This window comes from Molothrus aeneus, chromosome 7, assembly GCF_037042795.1.
Source record: "Molothrus aeneus isolate 106 chromosome 7, BPBGC_Maene_1.0, whole genome shotgun sequence".
NCBI lineage: Eukaryota > Metazoa > Chordata > Aves > Passeriformes > Icteridae > Molothrus > Molothrus aeneus.
Window position 1 is genome coordinate 30,832,937 of NC_089652.1, and position 23,084 is coordinate 30,856,020.

Below are 23,084 nucleotides of genomic sequence, written 5' to 3' on the forward strand. Positions count from 1 at the left end.
AGCACTCTTGAAATCATCCAGGGGATAAGGAGAAGGAATCCTAATGCCAGTGAAGGGGCGCAGAAGATGCATCAGTAATCAATACCAGTGGGGTTCATCCTTCCCTGGAGGCAACTGACTTGCCAGGATGAGTTACTTGCAGTAAATATAAAACACCAGGACCACTGCACCTTGCCTGGGTACTTTCAAACTGTGCAGAAGAAAGTGGTATTCAGGATCTCTGGGTCTTCTTCCTCTCTTGTTTCTTCTCTGAAGTCTAATAAACCTGTGTGGAGGGATACGAGGTCACACCTTGTATCCTCTGCATTTTATTAGAGGAGTCAACACTCAATATTCCAAGTTTCCAAGGAGAATCTTTGGCTTCAGATCAAATACAAGCTCTTCTGCCTTAAAAGGTGCAATATCTCAATTAAATGAACCTGACTCCATACTCAAAGTGCCAGAGCCGAGAGAACAGAGACAATCATCTTCACTTTCAGCCACAAAGAAAAATCTACGTATGCCAAAAACTGAGCAACAAGGAGTAGTTGGTTATAGCAAATCACAGCAGACATTGAAAGAACCAGGTCATAAATAATTCCATCCTTGCTGCCAAAAGATTAAATAAATTAGTTTTAAAAAATAATCAGCCTTTCTTTGTACTCAACAATCTGGGGAAAGTGTTCCAATTGGCATGCAGTTATGCCTGGTTTTGTGATATAATTGAAATTTCAATATGACCTACAGGTTTCATAGATTTTGCAAGTTGTAGTAGCAGAAAAAGGAGCGAGGAAATCAAGAAGGTAAAGATAAGCTCTAGCAAGCAGTAAATGGATATGCTGATTCCCTAGCTTTACATAAATAGGTTTATTCTAGTAAGTGTCATATTTTAAGGACAGCTGAATCAAACAGCAATTTTTCAGACCTAAAATGTCATCATGGTGCTTAACAGCAGATAAGCTACAAAAAGTCTACACATGTGCTGTTTCAGTGAAATGTGTACTAACTCTTGCTCTCTACTGTAGATCACCTGGAGTAATTCATGATTGCCATTAGTTATGATGTAGAATCTGAGAGGTAGCACTTTTCAGTTGTGTTGTAAGTGGAAGGATTATTTCAACAGATCAGCAAAAGTAAAAGGACATCCTACTAAATTCTAAACTAAATTCTTCAGTTTAACTAGCATCTGGCAAACACTTTTGCAATATCTGAGTTCAACTCATGCATAAAAATATCAGTAAAAGCAATTAATTTGTGTCTGATGCTCACCCTTGTGTACACAATTACATAAAAATATCTGTATTTGTAGGACAGTGTGAGAAACCATGAAAACATTAAAAGCATACCACATTTCCACCCAGATTTCAGATAACACATTTTTTAAATGCACCAGTCTTGCCAAAGGCATTCCCACAGAAGGCCATGTCCTATGACACATTCAAAGTCTGGAAAGCTGGAGGTGGGATGCTGGGGTAGAATGAATTGGGAATGGGGGCCTAAAACAGAGTTAGGAGGAGGTGCAGGATCTGAAGATCTGAGACAACATTTCCTGAGCACTGCTGAGACACAAGCATTCCTTTTGCAGATAACTAACACAACCAAGTGTGAGACATGGCAAACACGAGCACGGAGTGGCTGCTTTGCAGAGGAACACCAACCAGCACACCTGGGGGGCATTGGCCTTTTCCCAAATCCTCTGCACGCCAAGTCCATGCTCAGCACACGCCCACAGCCTGTGTTTCCTTTATGTGCATTTGGCTCAAACTGGGAAAAACCTCCGTGAACTGAGCTAGATGAGGAGCTCATTGAGCATGTCTGGTTAGGAGAAGCAGCAGTGTTGTCAGGTGAGCGTTTATTAAGTGACAGGTGTCATTTATAAAATCACAAAGCAGCAGTCCCAGCCAACAGAAGACTTGAAAACGACGCTCCTCCATAGAAAACAGGATTTGCAAAACCTTGTTTGACTTCTGCTCTTACTTTTCTGTTGTTGTTTTGTGTGATCTTACTGTAGTGCACATCGTAGCCCCTATAAATTATACCCTACCTACACTATATATATGTACTCCATATGTCCTATAAATACCACAAAGCAAAGCCATACTTTGTGGTGACACTGGGACCCAAACAAGATATCATTGCACATTAAAACTGTATTAAACTAATTGAAAAATAGTTGAACATTGCTAACAAAATGAGAGAATTACTAAACATTAAAAGACAAGAGACTTTTCAGTGTTCCATAAAACCACGCCTTTCAGACAAATTAATTATTTGCATCATAAAAAAAATCCTAACAGTGAAAGAAAATATTCCAGAAGGAAGTGATGAGTAAAAAAGCTTCAGGTGATTTTTCATTACATTAAAAACAATTGTCATTCTCATAAAATATGCAGAACTTTACATCTTAAATAGCATATTTACCTTCAAAAATTACTTTCATTTTAGTCTTGCAAGAAATTAAACCTTAACTATATAGGAAAGTATTTGGAATATATCCAGAAATAAGAAAACTACAGCTATTACCCTATAAGTGGCACAGCATCTGTCAGGAGTTTTCACATACCTTCAGGAAGAAATCCCAAATTAAACCCACACTGTACTTGCTTTCCATGATCAGAGTTAATATTCTGCAGACCCAACCTGGCTGCCTTGTTTATTTCATAGTTTCAATTTCTATTGCTGTACTTCACCCTGGCAAATAAATGGATGCACAAGGGGCTCTCCCTCTGAATAAATAATAAAATCTAATCTGTCAGATCTTCCTTTGCCTTGAATGAAAAACATTTCATTCCTCTGTGATGCGGTTAAGCTAAATCTTGTTGCATGAGACTGAATGAGCAGCCTTGGAATAAGAACTAAAGGTGTGTTGGAGCTACGTCACCACCGTGATGAACATCAGAATTACCTCTGAGAGCAGACGGGAGGAAAGGAAGATGCACTGTACAAAATATGTCCTCATTTGAGGAGTAAAGTATTACTCAATGGCATTATACATTGTTAATAAACTTTCTTTATCTGAAACTATAATTTAATATTTATGTATCTAATTTACATGTGACAAAGTAGCATATTCTAAAATTAGAGTGTAACCAGCAAACTATTAACTACTATAAACAATACCAAAACACAACTCAAACATATTTTAAGGAAACAATAGTTACATTTTGGACTGGGGAATGATTTCAATTGCAGATATCGTTTTAAATACAGCTGTCAATTACATCTTGAAAAAGTTTCTTCAAGCTCAGAAAGATTTTCTGCTTAGGGATTCCTGGGTATATACATAAAGACCAAGAGCACACCACCAAAAAGACCCCTATTGGTTACTAATAGGTACAGTAATAATTGTAAATGCTTAAATTGTGTGGGGGAAATAATTTTCAATAACCATGTTATATGATGCACTAGACAATATCCCCTTTGAGCAGAAACTAGAGAAAATACCGTGCCCTTTATTATCTCTGTGGTTTCTTACGTGTAATAGACAGCAGAAGAATTGCACTTATTGTAACATTACAGTGTTAGATTCCAGTTCACCTTTCAGAATATTAGTGGCCATAATACTTATGATAGGTTGTGCCTTATGCAAAGATGAATAAAGATGTGCATTTAAATTTAAAAAAAAAACAAAAACAAGCAACCACTTACAGAACCAACAGTGAGGCTTAACATAACAAACATGCACTAACCCTACACTTATGCAAAACTAAGTTCTTCCAGGAAACTGTAACCAACAGTTGACCTTCCACAAAGGTAAAGGTTTTGTCCCTTGGTAATATGTTTGGACTTTGTAGTTGAATTCCAGTTTATTAGCTCATTGTCTGTAAATGTGCTGTTCCACTGTGGTATCCTTTAGCTGCCCTTGAGCTTCTGCAGAATCTGCAATCTTACAGTCACTTTTATTTAAGGTTTTATTGAGCTGCAGAGTAAGTCCCCTTCAGTACTACACAAATAGGCTTCCTTATTCATCCTCTTCAGGTTCCTGTGGTAAAATTGGTGTCTCCTCCTTTAAACAAGCACTAAAAAACCCAAGGATTGTGCTGTAAAGGTGATATTTGCTTTTCTCAGAAGCAATGTTATGACCTTCATCCGGATAGATCTGGCAGAGGAGAAAGGAAAAAAAGTAAATAGTTTTTAAAGGCTTTTCAAATATTTAGGGCTCTAATTTTCTTTCTCTGATCTTCAACATGTTTTAGATGACAACAGGATGATAGCATTAGTTTTATGGCATCAAGGAAAGCTAATAAAACCTAAAGTAAGACTCATTCTCTTGGAATTTGAACTTACATAAAACAACCACTGCAGTGGGATCTGCAGAAGTGAAAAAAAATATATTCTCAGCCATTGTGCTTACAACAGTTTACTTTAGCTGGCATTTTCAATAGTGCCTAGGCATCCAAATCCCATTAACATCCATGAGGATTAATTGCCTCATGCTTTTAAGGACCTCTCAATATTTCAAATTCTGTGTTTGGCAAAAACCCTTTTTATTCATATCTTAACTATCTTCCTATCTGGTCCAAAGCCCATCTTCTCTCTCCCCTTGGGTGGATGTGGGCATTTTTAACTCTTAAAAAAAATACCACTGGGAATTTCTCCCAAATGAGGCTAAGCAAAGATTTGCAGGCTGGATGAAGAAATCCAGGCCACAAGACAAGAGACCTGAGGAGGCCTGAGGCAAAAAGCTTCAGCTGCCTCCTCAAACCCAGGTTATCAGAAGGTTGCATGAGAACAGCTCAACAGGGCTCCTCTGGGAGAACTGTCATTCCTGCTTCTTCCTCTCTCCACAGGCCTTCACATCACCTCAGCTGAAACCACATTGGCAGCAGGAACAGTTCTATATTTAAAGTCCTTTTTGCTTCCCCAAGTGGCACCAAGCCCCTTTCTGCCACCTCCTCCCTGACAGGAGCTCACACTCCAGTGCAAACTACAGGATCACCTTAAGCCCAGCAGGGTCAAGGTTTGCAATGGCCAACAAGCATCAGGAATATTTGGAGAGACTGATTCAACCAAAACCCTCTGCCAGCAGCATCCATGTGCTCCAGGTGTGTCCCATGCAAGCCTGTACCTTGACAGAGGCTCTGTCGTGCTCTTCCAAAAAATGTAAATGTTGAAAATAAGGGGAAATTACTCTCATGTGACCCAATACCTTTTTAGGTAAAAAGGAACCCAAAGTAGTGACATCTTCATGTTACAAAGGGTGTCCATGGATTCCAGAGCACTTTGTATAATTGTAGGATAAACAGGTAGAAAAGAGAAAGATGAGAAAGAGGAGAATGAGCCCAGGAGAACAAGATGATACAGCTCCTGATATCCATACAAACAGTGAGAAAAAATAGGATTAAAAAGAGTTCTAACTGCAAATTGAGGAAATACCACTGTGTTGTGGTAGAGAGGATCCTTTGCAGTGAAGAAATAGCAATAGGAGGTTAAATGTTCAACTATGTTTATAGGAAAAGTCACAGGTGCACATACCTGCATAGTGTAATTAGCCCCAGCTTTTATTAGACGCTTAATTAGTTCTGCTGAATGCTGGAAGTGAACTTTAGCTGCAAGAAAACATTTGATATTATTAGAAACAGCTACAGGAATGTGAAATACTTATCTGTTACACAGCTTTGGCTGAAAACATTTCCAGGCTCTGTAATTACTGGATCTGAAGCTGACTATTTCCAAGGCCAGCCCCAGCAGCAACAGGGTGTTACAGCAGAGGTTTTGGAGAAGGAGCTGGAAGCCCCAGGGGAAGCCACACTTGTCATTTAGTGAGGACTCCTCTGTTTACCCTTGATTTACACATACTGTGATAGCTTAGAGATGTGTAAAACCATTCTGTTTGAACATCATGGCATCTTCTAATTTGCTGGAAAGAAAGCACGCTGCATTTTCTATTGCTCGCACGGGGTCATTAAACCCCATACTCTTTAGGTAATGGACTTTCTGGAACCTATCAGTAACCTGATCTTTGTGTGGCAAAGCCATGATTACCATGTCTAACCCTGCAGAGTTTAGGCTGCAAGTGGTCTGGGCAGTGTCACTGGATGTGATATTGAGCAGGAACAGCAGACAATCACACTGCCAGGCCAGAGCACCCTGCACTGCTCAGACATCACCAAAGCCCCAGTTCCCTCCAGCTCGGTTCAGAGGGGCAGAAATTGCTGCTGCCTGTTGCAATCAGTAAAACCTGAGCCCCTCATGCCTCCTCAGTCACCCAGTTTATTTTCAACCCTCCCTGCTGTGCTCTGGGGAGAAGCACTGGACAGGGTTTGCACCCCTCTGGTTGCACTTTGGATCCATAAAATGGGTTTGGCAAGTCAGGGATGATGGGCTGGCACTGTGCCAGCTGTGCATGGGCACTGTCCCCTTGGCCCTTGCCACTGAGAGGCAGTTATCTCTTCAGACTGAGTAAGAAACCTTGTATTATCCCACATCCACCAGAAAATACTGGGGAAGAAGTAGGCATGTCAGTCTGTACAGAGCAGCTGTTTGCATCACTGTAATTTGTGCCTGCATCAAAGCTCATTCTTTAGACATCAGTTAAGAAAGTTCAGGATAATACACTGCAGTGAAATCTGCAATTACAAATTATCTCAATTCATACATCTTATGATTCCATCTAAAGTGCTAGAATTTACCCTGTGTTACTCATTCTCTGTTTTAATCTACTGCTGAAAGTATTGGTGCTATTAAAAGGTTCTGTGTAGCTTCAGAAGGTTTTGCAAGTACCTTGTAATTACTTAGATGAAAAGATTAACTTCCCATTTGCTGATGTACTTCACCAGCTGTACTGATAGTTCTGCAGAATTTGTATGAATTTAAGAAAACATTAAAAATGTATGTTGTACTATTAATTATTCATGTAATACCTTTCACTAGCATCACAGTGGTCCACAAGATTTAAACAAATTAGAACATACAGCACCTAAAAGGTGCAAATCCTCAGCAAAAAAAAAAAGCTTCACCAGTTCAGAGTTAGAATTGACAGTTGAAACAAAATAAAAAATCCTATCAGAGGGAAAAAGAAACTGCAAATGTACTTGCTAGGTGTGTGCCTCATCAGCTCTTCAACACCTGCCTATTAGAAGCTCTGACTCCAAATTAGCTGCATCTGTAAATACTTACCATCAGCTGTCCCATGAACTATTAGCAAATCCACTTCTTTTAAACCATGAAGATTGTGTAATACACTGGATGCCTAGTGAACAAACACACACAAAGCTGTGATCGAATTGCATTTTAAGAGTAAAATGGTCATTTTAAGTTACTTGTTTATGCTAACTTACCTGATAGGTGATTTCATCTTTTGATGGAATCCCAAGGTATCTTTCTGAAAAAGCTGATGCTGTAAAAATAAAAACAAAACAAAACAACAAATCTTGTGAATTTCAAGTTATTTCTATTCTAAAACCCATAATTTCAGAAGCTATTTAAGCCATGAAGTCAAGATGTTCATTTAGAGACACAAAATGTATCATTTTGATGCAATATTTAAACCCACTTTTAAATAGTTAAAATAGGAAAAAAAAAAACCCACAAAAAACCAACCCCAAACAAAAAAAACCCAAACCCAAAAGAAAACACATGCTAAACCCCAAAGAAAGTATAACAGACCATTAAAATAATCTGGTCTGGTTTCCTGTGTATCACAGTGCCCAAAACTTTACATACAGAACCAAATAACCTGTGACTGGATGACAACATGACTGATATTGTAGGGAATTCACTGTGAACCTTAAAGGATTCATTCCTAATAAAAGATTTGATTCATGCTGATATACATAAAGGATTCTTAAGAAATGAGGTAACTGCAAAATCAGTGCTGTCAGTAATAACAAGTGTGTTGTGGGTTTTGGTGAAGTGTCCCAGTGTCAGCTTTACTTTCATTTACAGGAGAGACCAAGACAGTGAGCTGAAATCTCACTAACATTGTTATGTTATCTGCCCTTAGTTAAAATACAGCAGCTCCATGAATAAAAGGTCTTTTGAATAAAGTATCACACAGGTTTAGGTCAGGGATTACTCACCATATAACTTCATATCTGTGATTGGTGCCACCACAGCTCCACACTTGAAGAGCCGCTCGCTGGATTTCAGGATCATTGATGTAATGTAGCCACCATATCCCTAACAATGGGATGGAAATTTTGGTTTATTTATTTCATTCTAGCAAAAATAAAGCTAAAGGCCACTGTGCTAATCCAGTGGTATAATTTTTATGGTTTAAGGGTGCATAAAGATCCCATTGACCTGATCATGACTTTTAATCTATGCAGTTAATGAGTATTGAACATTTCTTCACCATCCCTGAAGTCTAACACATCTCCCCTGGAACAGCTGATACCAGAGAGTCATGAAACCTTTTTGAAAGCTTTAACTTGAAACCACAGATTTCCTTGAAATGACACTGGCAATACACTTCTGTACACCTGTAATCATTCTAGACTCACAGAAAATGGAATTCTGAATGTGGTTCCTGGAATCAATGATTTAGTCGTATATTACATGCTCCTCAAATTTCTCTACTTGCCATCTGTTTTCCCTTCATTGGTACTGAAAAATTGGTATTTCTTCAAGTACTTTGTTGTTTTTGTCGTTTTGTGTTTGGCACAACACATTTCAGGAAGACAAAATTATCCCATGACAGGGAAAATATAATGCAAAACACCAGCTGATCCAAAAAAAGATAATGCATCAAATGCTTACAGTTTTCTCACAGACTTTTACAAATGCTGCCTGTTCCTGTTCTTCATGTCTAAATATTTATTGAACAGATTATTTCTGTGGAAGAGTGGCAATATTGGAAAACCCTTTAACCTTCTTTAAGAAATATTAAGTAAAGAGGTTTCTTGTTCTCTGCAATCAATCCATATTAAGGGATGGACATACTGAAGAAAATACCAAATAGGAGCTGGATTTTCAAAGGAAATGTGTGGGGAACTGAGTTACTCCTTTCCCATACAAATTTTAGTCCAGGGGGCCAAGAGCCATCCAGATCTGTTCACCTAAGACAGAATTTCTGAGTGGGCACCTGTAATTTGTGTAATTCAAAGAGCTTAAAAGAATAGCAACTTTCCTCTGCCTCTGGGTTTCCTCTGCTTTTACTTTTGTTTAATATTCTGTTTGTGTCTTGCCCAGCCTTGTCCAGCTCCACAGTACAATTTTAATCCAAGGATAGGTATTGCCAGGTTATTTTTTATTTATTCCATGCTTTCATTAAGAGCTTGTTTAATTCTCCTGAGAGTTTCTTCCCTTTGTGCCTGTGTCCTTCCTTCCAGCCAGGCTTTCCAGGACAAAAACATTACAGAGTGAGTTATTTATAAATTCTTAGAAGCATTTCACAGTGACATTGCTATTCCATATTCCCTGATGCAAGAACATGTGCTGCCTCACTCACCTGCTGGGTTTCTGGGGTTGCAGCCTAATTGCCACATTTTCAAGAAAGACGTTGGCTGTAGAATTGCAACTTATTTTTAAACTCTCTTTTCACTTCCATGAATAAAACCACAAACTCCATGGAACCACACTTGGCTGTCTAACAGCTCAGACCCTTGGATCAGGCATCACTTAGGCTTGCACCCCTCACAGAGATAAGCAAGGGGGAGTTGGCAGATTGCCTGGAAATTCACCCCACTGTGCCCTTCTGGACAGTCTTGTTACTCTTGTGCCTCATTGCCATCACCAATTGTGACAGGAATTTTACTTCTGTATAGCTCTGAAACCTCTTAGAGAGCTTCCTGAAAGTGTGCACATCCAGTTTTATGAGATCAACACTAAGCCATTACAAAGTCAATTTATTTTCAAGCAAAGTGCATATTCTGTTTCCATCAGTACAGCAAATTTAATGCATAGAAAGAAAAAAAAATCCTTGTTTCTTTATCATGTTCTTGTATGTGATATAAAAGAAACGAGTTCAAAAAAAGATTTTTAATTGACTCTAAAACAAGCAGAGTGGAGGAAAAATACAATTAACCCTAAGAAGTGGTTAAATATATTTTTATTGTTAATTATAAAACTAACTTTTAAATTTTATGGCTTTTTTTTCTTTTGACAGTAAAAAAAACAACCCTGAAAGGTTAACTTGGAAAGGGGAAATTTCCCTGAATTCAAAGCAGTGTTGAAAGCTTATTGAATTTCCCACTCTTCATTCCTCAACACCGCTTTCAGAAAATAAATGCAGGAATATGGCAATCAATAACATTTTGTAAAAGAAAACAGAATTGGGGGTAGGTCTTGGCAGATATGTAAAGCCATGGTTACAGGCATGCTCTTCAGTAACTGTCTCGTCACATCACTCATAGGAAAAAAGATACTGACAAATCTGGCAGAAAACAAGTGGGAATTTTCAAGTAGCAATGAAAAGAATTTCTGCAGGCAAAACCAAGCAATTCTGGCTGCTCAGGGATTTCATTCCAGAAACAGTATTTTCAATCAAAGGATTGAAAGGGGAAGAGGATATGGAGAAATGTTGATGCTTCTATGCCTGTGTACTTTCACATAGATTGGCAACAGGCATTAAAACCTGAGCAGAAGTATGTGCCACGATCATGTGGTGCATGAAATTGGCCCTGCTTGTACATCCCCAGCTGGAAAATCTCTGGCTGCTCCCTTACAACCCAAATACTGGTTTTGACCCATTCTTGCACTGAGAGTTTCTTTCTTAGCTCAAGGAGTACAGCAGGAGCTCAGATCTTTGAGGAAGGTCATGTTCATGTGAAATGTTAATAACAGTCACAAACATCAGCCAGTCCTCAAAATGCTACCATGCAGGAGGTAAATGTCAATCTCCTCATCCTGCATCCAGACAGGCTGAGACATGCAGGTTAAATGACTTGCCTGAGGCTGTGCAGCAGCTCAGCAGCAGAGTGAGAACTAAGGCACTTCATGGAGAAACACATGCTGCTCTTAAAAGTGATAACTGGGGCGTACTTGATCAGGGTTTGTTACTGCTTTGAGCTCAAAGGCAGAAAACAGCTTCATTTTTAATAATAAAAAAAAACCAAAACAATTTAACAAATTTAAAAGGTTGCACATGCCGGTTCATAGATGAAGCAGCAGTTGTGGGGTGTTTCCAATTGCTCCTTTTTAATAGACATCAGTAAAATGCTGATTAATTTGCTACTAAAAGTCGAGCCTTTGCCTCGTTGTATCTCATGCTAGGGGCAATGACACACAGCTGATAAAACAGCAAAGGCAAGATTTCTCACTGGTGCAACAAGGAGCTTGCTGACAGTACCACAGGGTAGGTGCTCAGCTAAGCTCAAGGGTCAGTAAAACATTCAGATATAAAACTTGTATTTTACAGGACAACATTGTCAATTTAACTGCAGTCCAAACATAAAACTGTAATAAACAAGCTTTCACAAAACCCAAGTCCCTATTAAAAATTTCTAAAGAAAGCAGAAAGCAGAATTTTTAACAAATACTTTCTCCTTCAGATTCTGAAATGCAAATAGTGTTATAGCATAAAAATGATTTTATTGACTTAAATACCTGTTCTGAGAAAAAAATACTGTACAGAACAGACAGTAAACTATGGATGGCTTTTCCTCCCTGTTTTAATAACTAAAATTGTCTTTGGAAAATATTTATATATATTTGTTTATGAACTGACAGCACTTTCTTAAATAACCATGATGATATAGCCTGCTATTTTTGCACATTACCTTTCCAAATATGCCCAGTCTCTTAGGATCAATGAAGGGCTGTTTCAGAAGTGATCTGGAAGGAAAAAAAGTTTATTTTTTAATTTTGTCAAAGTAAAATAGTGGATTTTACTTTCTGAATATAGTATGTAAATAACATTATTTGTGCATTAAGAAATTGCCATGCAAGTAGTACTGCACTGGGAAATGTGATTTGTTTCCTAATTCCTTTCTCCTAAGGCAAACAGTTGGTGTTTGGCCAATCTCACCTAATTTAGATATCTGAATTTAAGCATCTTGTCTAAATTATCCATTTACATCTGCTTTTCAGTTAATGGAGAGAAGAGAGATACCCTTTAGCACTCCTACACATGTTGGAAACTTCTCTCAGTCTGGGGAGAGTTATCCCTCAGAAATGCCAGGATTTTCCACTGTCTAGAGCTTAAATGACTGGCTTTGACCAGGTGCCTAGCACCAGCTAAAGGCAGGTAAGGTGAATGGAACTTCTTAAATCTAGATAATTATATAAATAATTAATTCTCTCATCAAAGCCATTAATCATCTGTGGTGAATTTTATACAGAAAAGACAGAATAACCTGAGGGCAAATATCAGACACATCTGCTTATTCATGGAATGGGTGAAGCAGTGACCCCTTTCAAAAGAAAAAATATCTGGCTTAAAATCCATCTTTCCCTGGGAAACCCCAGGAAAAATCCATCCAGACCATGGTATGAGGCATTTTGACATGTGCACCCTGAGTAAGGAGTGCTGTCCAAGCTATGCATAACTACTCCACAGACAGAAATTACTCTTTTCTGCAGCTGGTAGAATCATATCAGTCTAAGAATGATAATGCAAATGAGAAATAAAAGGCATTTGCCAAAATACTCTCATTTCTACTACAGAATTCTGGAGTAATTGCACAAAGCAAATGGAGTTCTAGTGGTCTAAATGAGAGCAATATCCTCTGGTATAGACCTAAAATGTTGTTACACAAATGTATTTACATGTTAATGTGGACAGCAAGAAATTTACCTATGGAATATAGACATATATTCATCTATGGATGAATATAGACATCACATTCATATATGGAATATGAATTAGCTCAGGTGGCATATTTGGATTGCACAGAGCAGGAGTGCTCTATCAAAGAGAAGGAAGCACCAACTCAAATAAAAACCCCAAAACACCTCTTTGATTTTTACTTGCTGTTTGTAATGGAAGGATTACAGTTTACACAATTTGCAACTGCATTAAAAACCAAACATGAACAATGCAAATAAAACATTCTGGGCAGCTTTAGTCCAAGTGCTCATTCATCCAGGTGGAGGCAGGGTGAAAGACAAGAAGAGTTTGCACATACGTACTCTACAGCTGCTATTTGGTCCTTCACTTCCACTGATCCTAAGCACCGATGGACCTCCTGTAGGATCTTGAGGCCTTGAAATCCACTCCCTCTGCCATCAAATCGAGCTACGATGACATTATCAGAGTTGACAAGCACTGAGTCCCAGTCAATGTGAAACTTATCTGTAACCAACTGGCTGCCTGGAGCTTCATCACTGCAAATACCAACACACCAGACACAAACGAAGACTATTGACAATGTGATGCACTGTGCCGAGCTCTGATATTTTATTTAGCCTGCGTGGCAGAGTTCAGTTGGTTATGCAACCCTGCTGAGCTACTGTCACTTCCATCAATACCATCCCATTAGGGCTGCAAGCCCTGCAGCAAAAGAATTTCTTTAACTTTATAACCATTGTGCTGTGGTGCTGCCAGTACCTGAATACATTTTGCTGAAGGACACAGAAAATTAAAGCAGGTAGTGCTGCTTATAATAAAGTGAAGGAAAAAACCCCAGACAAAATCACTAATGGCTAGCTCACTTCTGGGAAGGCTCATGCAGAATTTGTCAAGTCTCACTGAACACACAATGAGGTAAATTCATTCAGCATCCTGATTACCATTTTGTAGGATATATAATACTATTAAGAAGGATGTCACCTGAGAAAACAAAAATAATTGCATTATTGTATTCTTGAATAGATTTTTTGAAATACAGTACAAAGAAGACTAAAGCATACACTGGAGAAAATTCTATTTTCTCCATCAAAATTCATACGAAGAAATGGATGCAGGCAGGAGTGATAAGTCTATTTTATGACAAAAAAAAAGGTGGTTTACAGCACAAAAGGTGAAATAGAATGGGAGAATGCAGTTTTTAGAAGAACAATAAGATTTTTCTTTGAAGCCAAATACACTATTTTCCTTACAAAGAAAATAAAATGTCAGTTTTAAAAGGGAAGTTTGTCATTATTTTCCCCCAAGATAAACACAGAATAAAAGAACAGGCTACCATTAAGTTGTACAAAATGCAAAATAGTTCTATGCAGGCTGCATCTGCCAGTGGAATGCAAATTAAAATGTAGAAGTGTCTGTGCTGGCTGTATGGAAATTAAATTGGATGGTCTGTGGGAATATCCTGTCTAAGGTGAAAGAAAGATGAAGACAGAAATTATTATTTTGCCAAATACTTATGTAAACTTTACTTACGTAAACCCTGGGGAGGAAAGAGAGAAAAAATATCCTCCAATAAGTCCTGTCTTATAAATACAATAATGTGCTGATTCAGTATCTGGCTTTGGCTGTGGGATAACACAGACCATCTTCAAGGTAATCACTCAGTTAATTAGCAAGCATATGATGAACGTGTGTGTTCTCAAATTCAGTCAGACCTATCTATTCAGTTGCTAAATCATGCACTGAAATCAGGATTACTTGGTAACAGACTCAGCCACAACATGTTATGCTTGATTTACCATTATCTTGCACATCAGGCTTATACTTGGCTTTATAAAAAGAAAAGAAGGGTATTTTTTTGCTGTTCTTAACCAATTCAGTTATGATTATACTAATTACTAACATTGTGAGGCAATGAGTCTGCAAATACTGTCAAGTAAGCTCTGCAGAAAAGTATATACTCAGGAAGTATATAATCATTATTATTTGCAATAAGGAGCAGAACAATACTTCCCATATCTGCTCACTGCACAGAGCAAGGTTTTCAGAAGCACTTCACATTGACACAGATGTTTTCACTAAGTATTTATCATTACTTCCAATGTAAGTATTTGTCATTACTTCCAATGACCCTCGGACCAGTTACAATTATTAGTAAGTTATTCCAACTTTCCACAATAATACATAGTAATACCCATGTTTGACTAGGTAACCTTCCAACAGATTAATACATTCCACACAAGTGAAAACATTGTGAGTCAGCCTGCTTTCCTCCCTTTAAATATGAGAACAAAACTAACACAGTAATCACGTTTGATTTATACATGTTCTATATCTAGGTTATACACACATCTGATGGATATAGATATCTATATGTTATATTCCTAGACACTTAGGAATAGGAGAAGCACCATTACAGTTGTAAGCCCTTCTCTGAGCCAGAAACTGCTTAAAACCAAAAAAGTGTTTTAAATCAAAGTGAATTCTTCCAATCAAAAGGGGACAACAAACAGAACCTCAGCAAGTCTCTCAGTGGGTGAGAACTGACAGTGTTGCTTTCTTAAGCTCCTTTTGGAGGTCACAGCTTGGCTACTTTTGGGCTCAGAGTTTAAACACCACATATTGTCCAGCCCTGCATGATGGATTGTTTGATATATTGCTTTAGGAAGCAATTTTCCAGTGGCCAGTTTATTTTTAAGAATGTCCATATAAATAGTCTGTGATAAGCATTTAAAGTTATTTCCATTGAGGTACATATCAGAACACCTATTAGCACCAAAAGGTCTCTTTACTCTTCAGTTGCCACTATAAAATGATACTGAGCATCTGAGGTGTGCTTCTGTCCTCCACAGAGAGACAGCAGACACATATTTCCCAATATTTGCATTATGCCTGTCTATATTTCTTATAGTCTTTTAATAGCTTGTTTTCAAAGCTGCACAAAAAATTCACTTTCCAACGCTACTGCCTCATTTTGCTATCAGTCCTGAGAGTGTTTTCACTGGGGGCATAAACATGTTTGACTCTTTGTGCAAGGCCCAAAACATTCATCAGTTCAAATCCAGGTAAACCAACCCCTACTTATGACCAAAATATAAAAAAATAAGTAAACAAATAAATCCCCCTCAAATATCAGGACAATCTTTTAATTGACTCAGTTTTACAATATCAACTTACATATTGGACAACTTTAAATGGCATTAAATAATAGATACTGATATTTAAGATACATTATCTATACATTTGAAGGAATGAGGTTAATTATGATCAAGGCAAAATAAAGAATGATTATCAGCTCTGATTTTATTACCCAGATTAAATGCCAGAGTCTTTACTTAATCATTTCCTATGTGTTACCAAGAGGAGTATCTTCCAACTTTTTTTAATGAGTAAGGTGAACCATAATGAGGAAAATCAAGGATTTGAAATTTAAACTTTGATCTTAATTATATAGAAAAGAGATGGTAATCACTTTTTCAGGCAATTACCATGCAGCTCTCTAATATATAGTTACACTGTGTGTATTACATCAGAAGGAAACTGAGTGTGAAACATTATCAGTGGTTTAGGAGAACAAATGGAAGAAAGTGTTTTAATCTATTTAACATTTTATGGGCTACTCATCACAATTCTGGAAAGAAAAGGAGTGCCAGCCAACATAATTGGTTTCTACATGAGATCTGTTTGACAGCCCAGCCATCCAGATGGACATAAATTTTAACACAGCAATACAATGACCTACTATTTGAGTCCTGCATCTTGCTTTGCAGCTGCTAATGGATGAATGTCCATGCAATCTTTATGCTGATGGTTACAGCATAATCAGGTCTTGGTCCTTAAGCTAAACTTAAGGATATCTACATGGAACTGTACTCAGTTCACACCCAGGTGTCACATCAGGACCAGATTGCTTTGGTACAAGCTTCCTTCCAGGATTCAGCCTTAACACTCAGGCATCTGGGAGCCATGTGCTGGAAGTTCAAATTTACCTGCAGACATCCCTGCATGAATACAGAAGCCTTTTCATAGTCATGCACCTTTGAAATGGCTACCAGCTTTCAGTGATTTGAAAAAAAACCCAAGTAACAGATTACACCAAACATCATCCCCATAATAAAATCACTCATCACCTTCCTCCCTCTTTTCTCTTTTTACTCTTAAAAGTGCAGTGCTACTGAGATGGGAAAGCAAACACCACTTCTCTGCTAATATTCTCCACTTTTCTGTTCTTGTATCTTCTGGATTTCTATTTCTAAGTGCATGTTTCCTGGATCAAGATGTTTTATAGAATCTCCTTTCCAAAAAAATGGGCATACAATTAAACCAACATTCTTACCAAGGACATTGATAAGCACTCATTTTCAAAGGTTTTTCTCTCATTAGCTGGAATATAATGATAATCATACCATGGCTGAGAATGGAAGAAGGAAAGCAGGGGCAGCTGAACAGTGCAAAAGCCAGCACTTGTTATCAGCCCCCAGTTCTCATCTAACACTGGTGGCAGTAGGAACAGGGTGTTTCTCCATCAGTCCCAACAGTACCACTCTGGGACTCAGGAGAGTCAAATATCTGGGAAATGATATCATCTCCACAACTAATCAATGTTCCCTATAAAAGCCACATGTTCTCCTTGGACCTGAATACTTTTCTCTTTTTTTTTTGAAAGTAGTACTTCTGATCATGAAATAAACCTTAGGATGTTAATTTGGAGCTGTGTAGGTCAATAAATTACCCCCTATACACCCACAGATATCCAACAGTTCTTTCTCAGGAGCTAGACAGAATTTATTAGGCTCAAATAATCATCCCACAAGAGAACCTCCCATAACTTCAGTGACAGTTTGCAGTTTTATATTTCATTTGGGGATCTCTTTAATAGAAAAAGGGATTGCTGGCAACCTTAGCTTTAAGTCTGTACAAAGCTGCTGAAGAAATATAGCTTAACTAAAAGAATGTAACTTCTTTTTCTTCTAGGGGAAAGGAGGACACAAAACATGCTACAGTACATGAGCCAGGACAGATTTAAAATTTTCAGTTTCATTCTTTCACTAGTTTATAGGGTTTTCTAGAAATAACCCCTGCTAAAGCTAACAATGAGAATTCAGTATTGCAAAGAATCTGACCTAAAAGAAACAAAGTCCCCATACTATAAATGCAGATACAACAATTTGTATTCATAAATTGTTAACTTTCCTTTTTATCCCACATGCCTACCATAAAAACCCCAAAACAATTATAAAATATAACCATACATCATGACTTGGCCACATTATTTGCTCACAGGGTAGCAACAACTTTGGTAAATTTAAATTCAGACCCTGACTCAATACTGTTCTTACTTCTTTCAACTCTTGATATCAAAAAACAATTCAAAATAGTATTTTCTTTAGCTTTTTTTTTTTCTTTTCCTGTGATTTATGACCTTGGACTTGTCAGGTTTCTGATCTTTCTCTTCTGTCTTCTCTAGGTTATACATGAGTTTATAACCCCATATTTTCCCACAGCTGCATATGGCAGATTATGTATTTTTCTGGGATACTTGAAAAGGGAAGCGTTGTGCTGCTTACACCTTCGTGTTTCCCTCCTCTCAGAAACAGAAATAAGCACAAGTGTTTGCAAGTCCCTGCAGTGCTGCTGAGGTCAACTCACAGAGTCAATTTGCCTTTGGCACTCGTATAAGAGCTGCTTAAAATATAATCATGCCTCCAAGATCATGCTGCAAAGATGAAATAAAATCCATGTGTCCTGTTTCTCCACAAGGGAAGAAAAATATGTTTGTGAGCCAATTAAAGCAGAGAGCTTCCACAACTGCAGATAATTACAACTGAAAATTCTGAGTTTTAAAACACAAACTGGGCTTAGAAATAAGCAGGTTTGTGCCTTTCTGTCCTGTTATCTGATCTGAGCAGAGGTATTTGGGATCATTCAGCAGCTCAGCTCTGTAAACACCTCACATCCAACAACGAGGACCTGTGCTGTTGCTGAGGGGAGATCTGCTCCAGGTGACACGGCTCAGTAATGTGGCATTTTCATCAATTTAGCAACACACTCCTACATTTTACTGAAATTCACATCAATTTTTTCCAGTTGGGACTGGAAGAAGCTCTGTAGGTCCAGGAAAGCTCTGTCCACCCATGCTGAGCTCGAGTGGAGACAGGAGTGATGCCCTGAGCTGGCCATCACCACTTTTACCAGGCAGGCTTCAAGCACTCTCATGACTCTGTTCTTTTCCTCTGCTACACATGTGCAGATACAACTTAAAGGCTGACTCTCCCTGCAAGAAACACACACCCCATCTCCTTTTAGAGGAACAGCACAGGTTTCCAGGGAATACCATTCTCCTCCCATGCAGCTTTTCTACAAAAATCCACAGACTTTGGATCATGACTATCATGCCTTCAACCACTGAAGATCAAAAGTAACTTTTATTTCATTCTGGAGTTCCTAAAAACAGTTTTATGCATCTCAACTGAGCCCCTTCTGGAAGGTCTACTCATTTCTCTCAGGGATAAAAAGGAGCACAGGCTCTGAGGGAGATGCTCTGTGGGCAGGATCAGTAAGAGTCCAGGAAAGACTGCAGGACTTCTCAAAGCTACACCATCAGAAACACCAGTGCCTCCCAAACATGAAAGTACAGCAAAGCACAGTCAGGTTTGACTAGCACATAAAAACCCCAGAGGCATCTCTACCAGACAGCACCTGTCACAAAACCTTCTCAAGAACAAGCCTTTTGATTTCTCTACTCAAATCCATAAGATTTTTTTTTCCTACAAAAGGTAAAAAAAGAACAACAAAAAAACCCCTAATTTCAGATTTGAATCTTTTCTATGGAGCACTTTTTTATTATTTTGAGTGATTCCAAGAAGATACTTACATTATTAATAGAAGGGCATACTGGTTTCGATCCGTGAAATCTTTTGGCAGTGACAACTGTAAAGGGAATTCTTTTAAGAAAAGAGCAAAACATTAAAGGCTGGTAGTTACACAGATGAAAAACAGTAACATTAAAACAAAACTTTTGGCTTGCTAAAATAACATTTTGCCAGATTTACCGTAATCCTCAATGTGGAGCATTTTGATTTCAGTCTTGTAATTCTTTTTCTTAAGAACAACTTCTTTCAACACAGGGTTATTTTCCAAAACATAAAACTCTAGAAAACAGGAAGAAAAACCATGTTGAAAGGCATGGAGAATCATCACACCAGAGATACATCAAGATTCAAAAAAATTTTACAAAAAGGACAAATATGAAATGATCTTGTAAATTTAATCTTGCAATTAATCTTGTAAATTAATTCCTTATGTAAATAGTTTTTTATAATGCAGCTACTTTTCAATTCAAAAAGATGCACATCCAGTTTGTTTTTCTGGCCTTGGAGGGCTTTGTTTTCATTATGCACTACCAAGGAAATTTCTGATGACCAACATGAACATCAGCATCTCTGACAAATCCTAAGAGCAGCTGCAGCATCACAAGGCTGCTCTGCTGGGCAATATCCTAAGCCTCATGCAGGCATCCTTTTCCCCAGTATTACCTGTTCCAAGGCAATATTTAGCCAGCACAGCTAAATGTGGTCACTGCATGCCCTTATCTGTCTTCTGCACTTCAGCCAAGAGCAAGATCATCAGCTTGGTTTAAAGCTGCAGACTAATTTGATGCAACCCTTTTACACATGAAAGAATGGCTAATTTGTTGTGTTTTGTTTTTTTTTTTTTAACTCAAATTACCGATCTTGCTTCCAAAATTTAGATTTTTTAAATTAAATAATAAACTCTTCACTTAGGGCCAAAACAGATAATCTGAGGAGAATGCTTGTTCTGGGCAGTCAACCAAAATGGTATAATTATAGTTTGAGGATGGAATAATTGAAATAATCCTTAATCATTCCTTTATGAATTGAAGAGGATAATCTCATCTTGCACTGAAACACTAATGGCAAATTATCTCTCTTATTATTTGGTTTTTTGTTGTTACAACAAACAACGTCCCTCTATCCTGACTTGCTTTATTTGACTCTAAGGTGCTGCACATAAATCTCAATTTCAGTAATTCACACTCCATAGTACTTTAGATGCAGGTAATAAAGAGCAAAAGCCTGCCTACACAGAAATGAGGAGCTCCACACAAGTCTAAAACACATTTATTTGAGCAATAGCTCCCCTTTACTGAGCTGGTAAAACTCCCTGCCCTTGGTGTGCTGTGGAACTGAGCTTTGCAAACACAAACAATGGCATTAAAAAAAAAAAGGAAAAAAAGAAAAAAAAATGGAAACTAAAGTGTAGATATTAATTAACACTTCATAGCATGGCACTGTTTATCAGGATGGTACTTCAACATGCAAGATTAGACCCACTGAACAGTGACTGGCCCAGGATAAAGGGGATGCACACAGGTACAGTTCAGGATTTCTGGCTTCTGGGAAAAATCCTGAGGATAACCCACTTAATGAAATGAGGACTTGTAAGAGTTGGTTTAGTGCTTTTGAGTGAAAAGTTGTCCCCCATTCCTATAACCCACACCTCCATGCTAGTGGAGTCACAGTGGAGCTGGAGGTGGCAGAGCTGTTACCTCTGCTGCACCACCAGGAAAATTCAACTGCTGAAGGACAGTCTTCCACTAAAAAGCACTTCAGCACCCAGGAAACAATAACAGTAAATACTGGCATCAATTTACAAGAAAATAATGAGTAAAACTTGACAAATAGAGGTATAGAGTATCCTCCTAAAAAGCCTTTATTACTGGATTTGTCTTCATTGAAAGTATCAGTGGAGTTGTTCTGGTTTGAGAAATGGAAGAGAAGGACTAAATCACCATATGTAGGTCAGCTTTTATGATCAATCATCCCAGGACTGTACCTGACTTCAACATAATTGGATTGTAACTTTAAAAACATCTCTAAAAACACAGAAGGTGTACTGCAATGGCAGCATGATCTACATAGGAAGTGAAAAGGATGAAGACCAACCTGCCATCTAATTTACTTAGACCCACCTGCCATCTAATCTACTCAAATGTAAACAGAAAATGAGTCACATGCATTTAGTCCAAAAGATATCTAAAAATCTGGAAAAGTTTTAGGATTAAGTGATTTCCTTACCATTTGCTGATGTGATTGTTGCTAAAAGGTAATTAATAGCACTTTATATGAATTAGTTTTCATGTACTTGCATGACATCTTCATGTGCTTGCTTTCCCCTCTCCCACACTCCCCAATGAAATTAGGGATGATAGGAAAACTTAGTTATTTCATAAGGTATACTCACTTCCAGTATTACTAGTCCTGTGCACACTTACAACTGGAACACCTGGTCCTGTTTTGAGGAGAGAAGAAAAACAGAGCAAGGGTGAGGTAGTTTCTACTCTGTAGTTCAGTGACAAAGACTGGGAGCACACAAGACAGGATCCTGAAAGCTCCAGACACACAATTCACTTCAAGCACAGCAGGAACTCCACTGGTACCTCTGGAAATGACACAGGCTGGGCTACAGTTCCAACAAAGTGTGAAACAGACACTGCCTTCTGCCTGCTCAGCAGCCCAGACCCTGCACCCAGAAAGAACATTCCTCTTTTTTTTTCTTTAATAATTTCCATGTCTTAGTTTTAAGTGATGAATAAAAAAATTATGGATTTTTTATCGCGCTTAATGGTACTGTTTAAAATATAGCAGTTTGACAGGTTGACTGTGAAATTAATTAATGATAATATCCACTTATTTCGTCTATGAAAAAACTATAGATGTGTTGAAAAATATATTTCATATTATTATCTTTTTAAGAAGCTCCCTTGCTATGCCAACTCTGCAAAACCAACAGCATCACAGTTAAGTTTAGGTGTGATGTGCTCTAATCCTATTTCACATACTCTATTTTCACTGCACCACTAAGAAACTAAAAACAAGGAATAATTGTTCATGCCAACATCTACAAGGTGGCATGGGAAACTGCATGACCAAGCATTCAGCATACTCAGAAGTGGCTCAGTCTGCTGTCCCTGCTCTGAAGATCCTCACCAGTGTAAACCTGCAAAAGAAAATCTTGTGTCCCCATCCCCAACATGGAATTTACACATCAGAAGCTCTGTGTTACTTCAGTGCTTAAATTACCAGCATTCAGTCACTATTGGGTGATGAAGAACGATACAGAAAAGCTGAAGTCCCTGAGGACCCCATGGCAGATGAAGGCATGGACCCTTTGAAATTAGGAGTTACAACTCTCTTTTTGAGAAAAAAAAAAACCAATTCCCTTTGAGAGTGAAGAGACAGAGCTTAATTTCTGTGTTTTGAGAGGTTGTCTCTCTCAATTAATTATGGCATGAGCCTAGGGAAATGTAAATACCTGAAATAAATAGCATGATGACATTCACAGCCTTCACTGAAGATTTTTATCAGTTTCATTCTCTCCCTCAAGGGGGATGATTGAGAAAATCTTACAGGTAGGT

The 23,084-nt window shown here is 38.1% G+C and overlaps 1 protein-coding gene across 2 annotated transcripts in view; it reads right to left on the bottom strand.

Annotated features, from left to right (window-relative positions):
* Window positions 1–1,814: 1,814 nt before the first annotated feature.
* Window positions 1,815–23,084, bottom strand: part of DPP10 (dipeptidyl peptidase like 10) — a 438,506-nt gene continuing 417,236 nt past the window's right edge. For both annotated transcript variants that reach the window (XM_066553089.1, XM_066553088.1), the window contains exons 17-26: window positions 21,911–21,958; window positions 19,699–19,797; window positions 19,521–19,590; window positions 12,991–13,185; window positions 11,640–11,694; window positions 8,001–8,100; window positions 7,260–7,318; window positions 7,099–7,171; window positions 5,455–5,528; window positions 1,815–4,078 (exon numbers count right to left, since the gene is read on the bottom strand). In XM_066553089.1, coding sequence (XP_066409186.1) covers window positions 3,941–4,078; window positions 5,455–5,528; window positions 7,099–7,171; window positions 7,260–7,318; window positions 8,001–8,100; window positions 11,640–11,694; window positions 12,991–13,185; window positions 19,521–19,590; window positions 19,699–19,797; window positions 21,911–21,958 — 911 coding nt within the window. In that variant the 3' untranslated portion in view covers window positions 1,815–3,940. The remainder of the gene's footprint in view (window positions 4,079–5,454; window positions 5,529–7,098; window positions 7,172–7,259; window positions 7,319–8,000; window positions 8,101–11,639; window positions 11,695–12,990; window positions 13,186–19,520; window positions 19,591–19,698; window positions 19,798–21,910; window positions 21,959–23,084) is intronic.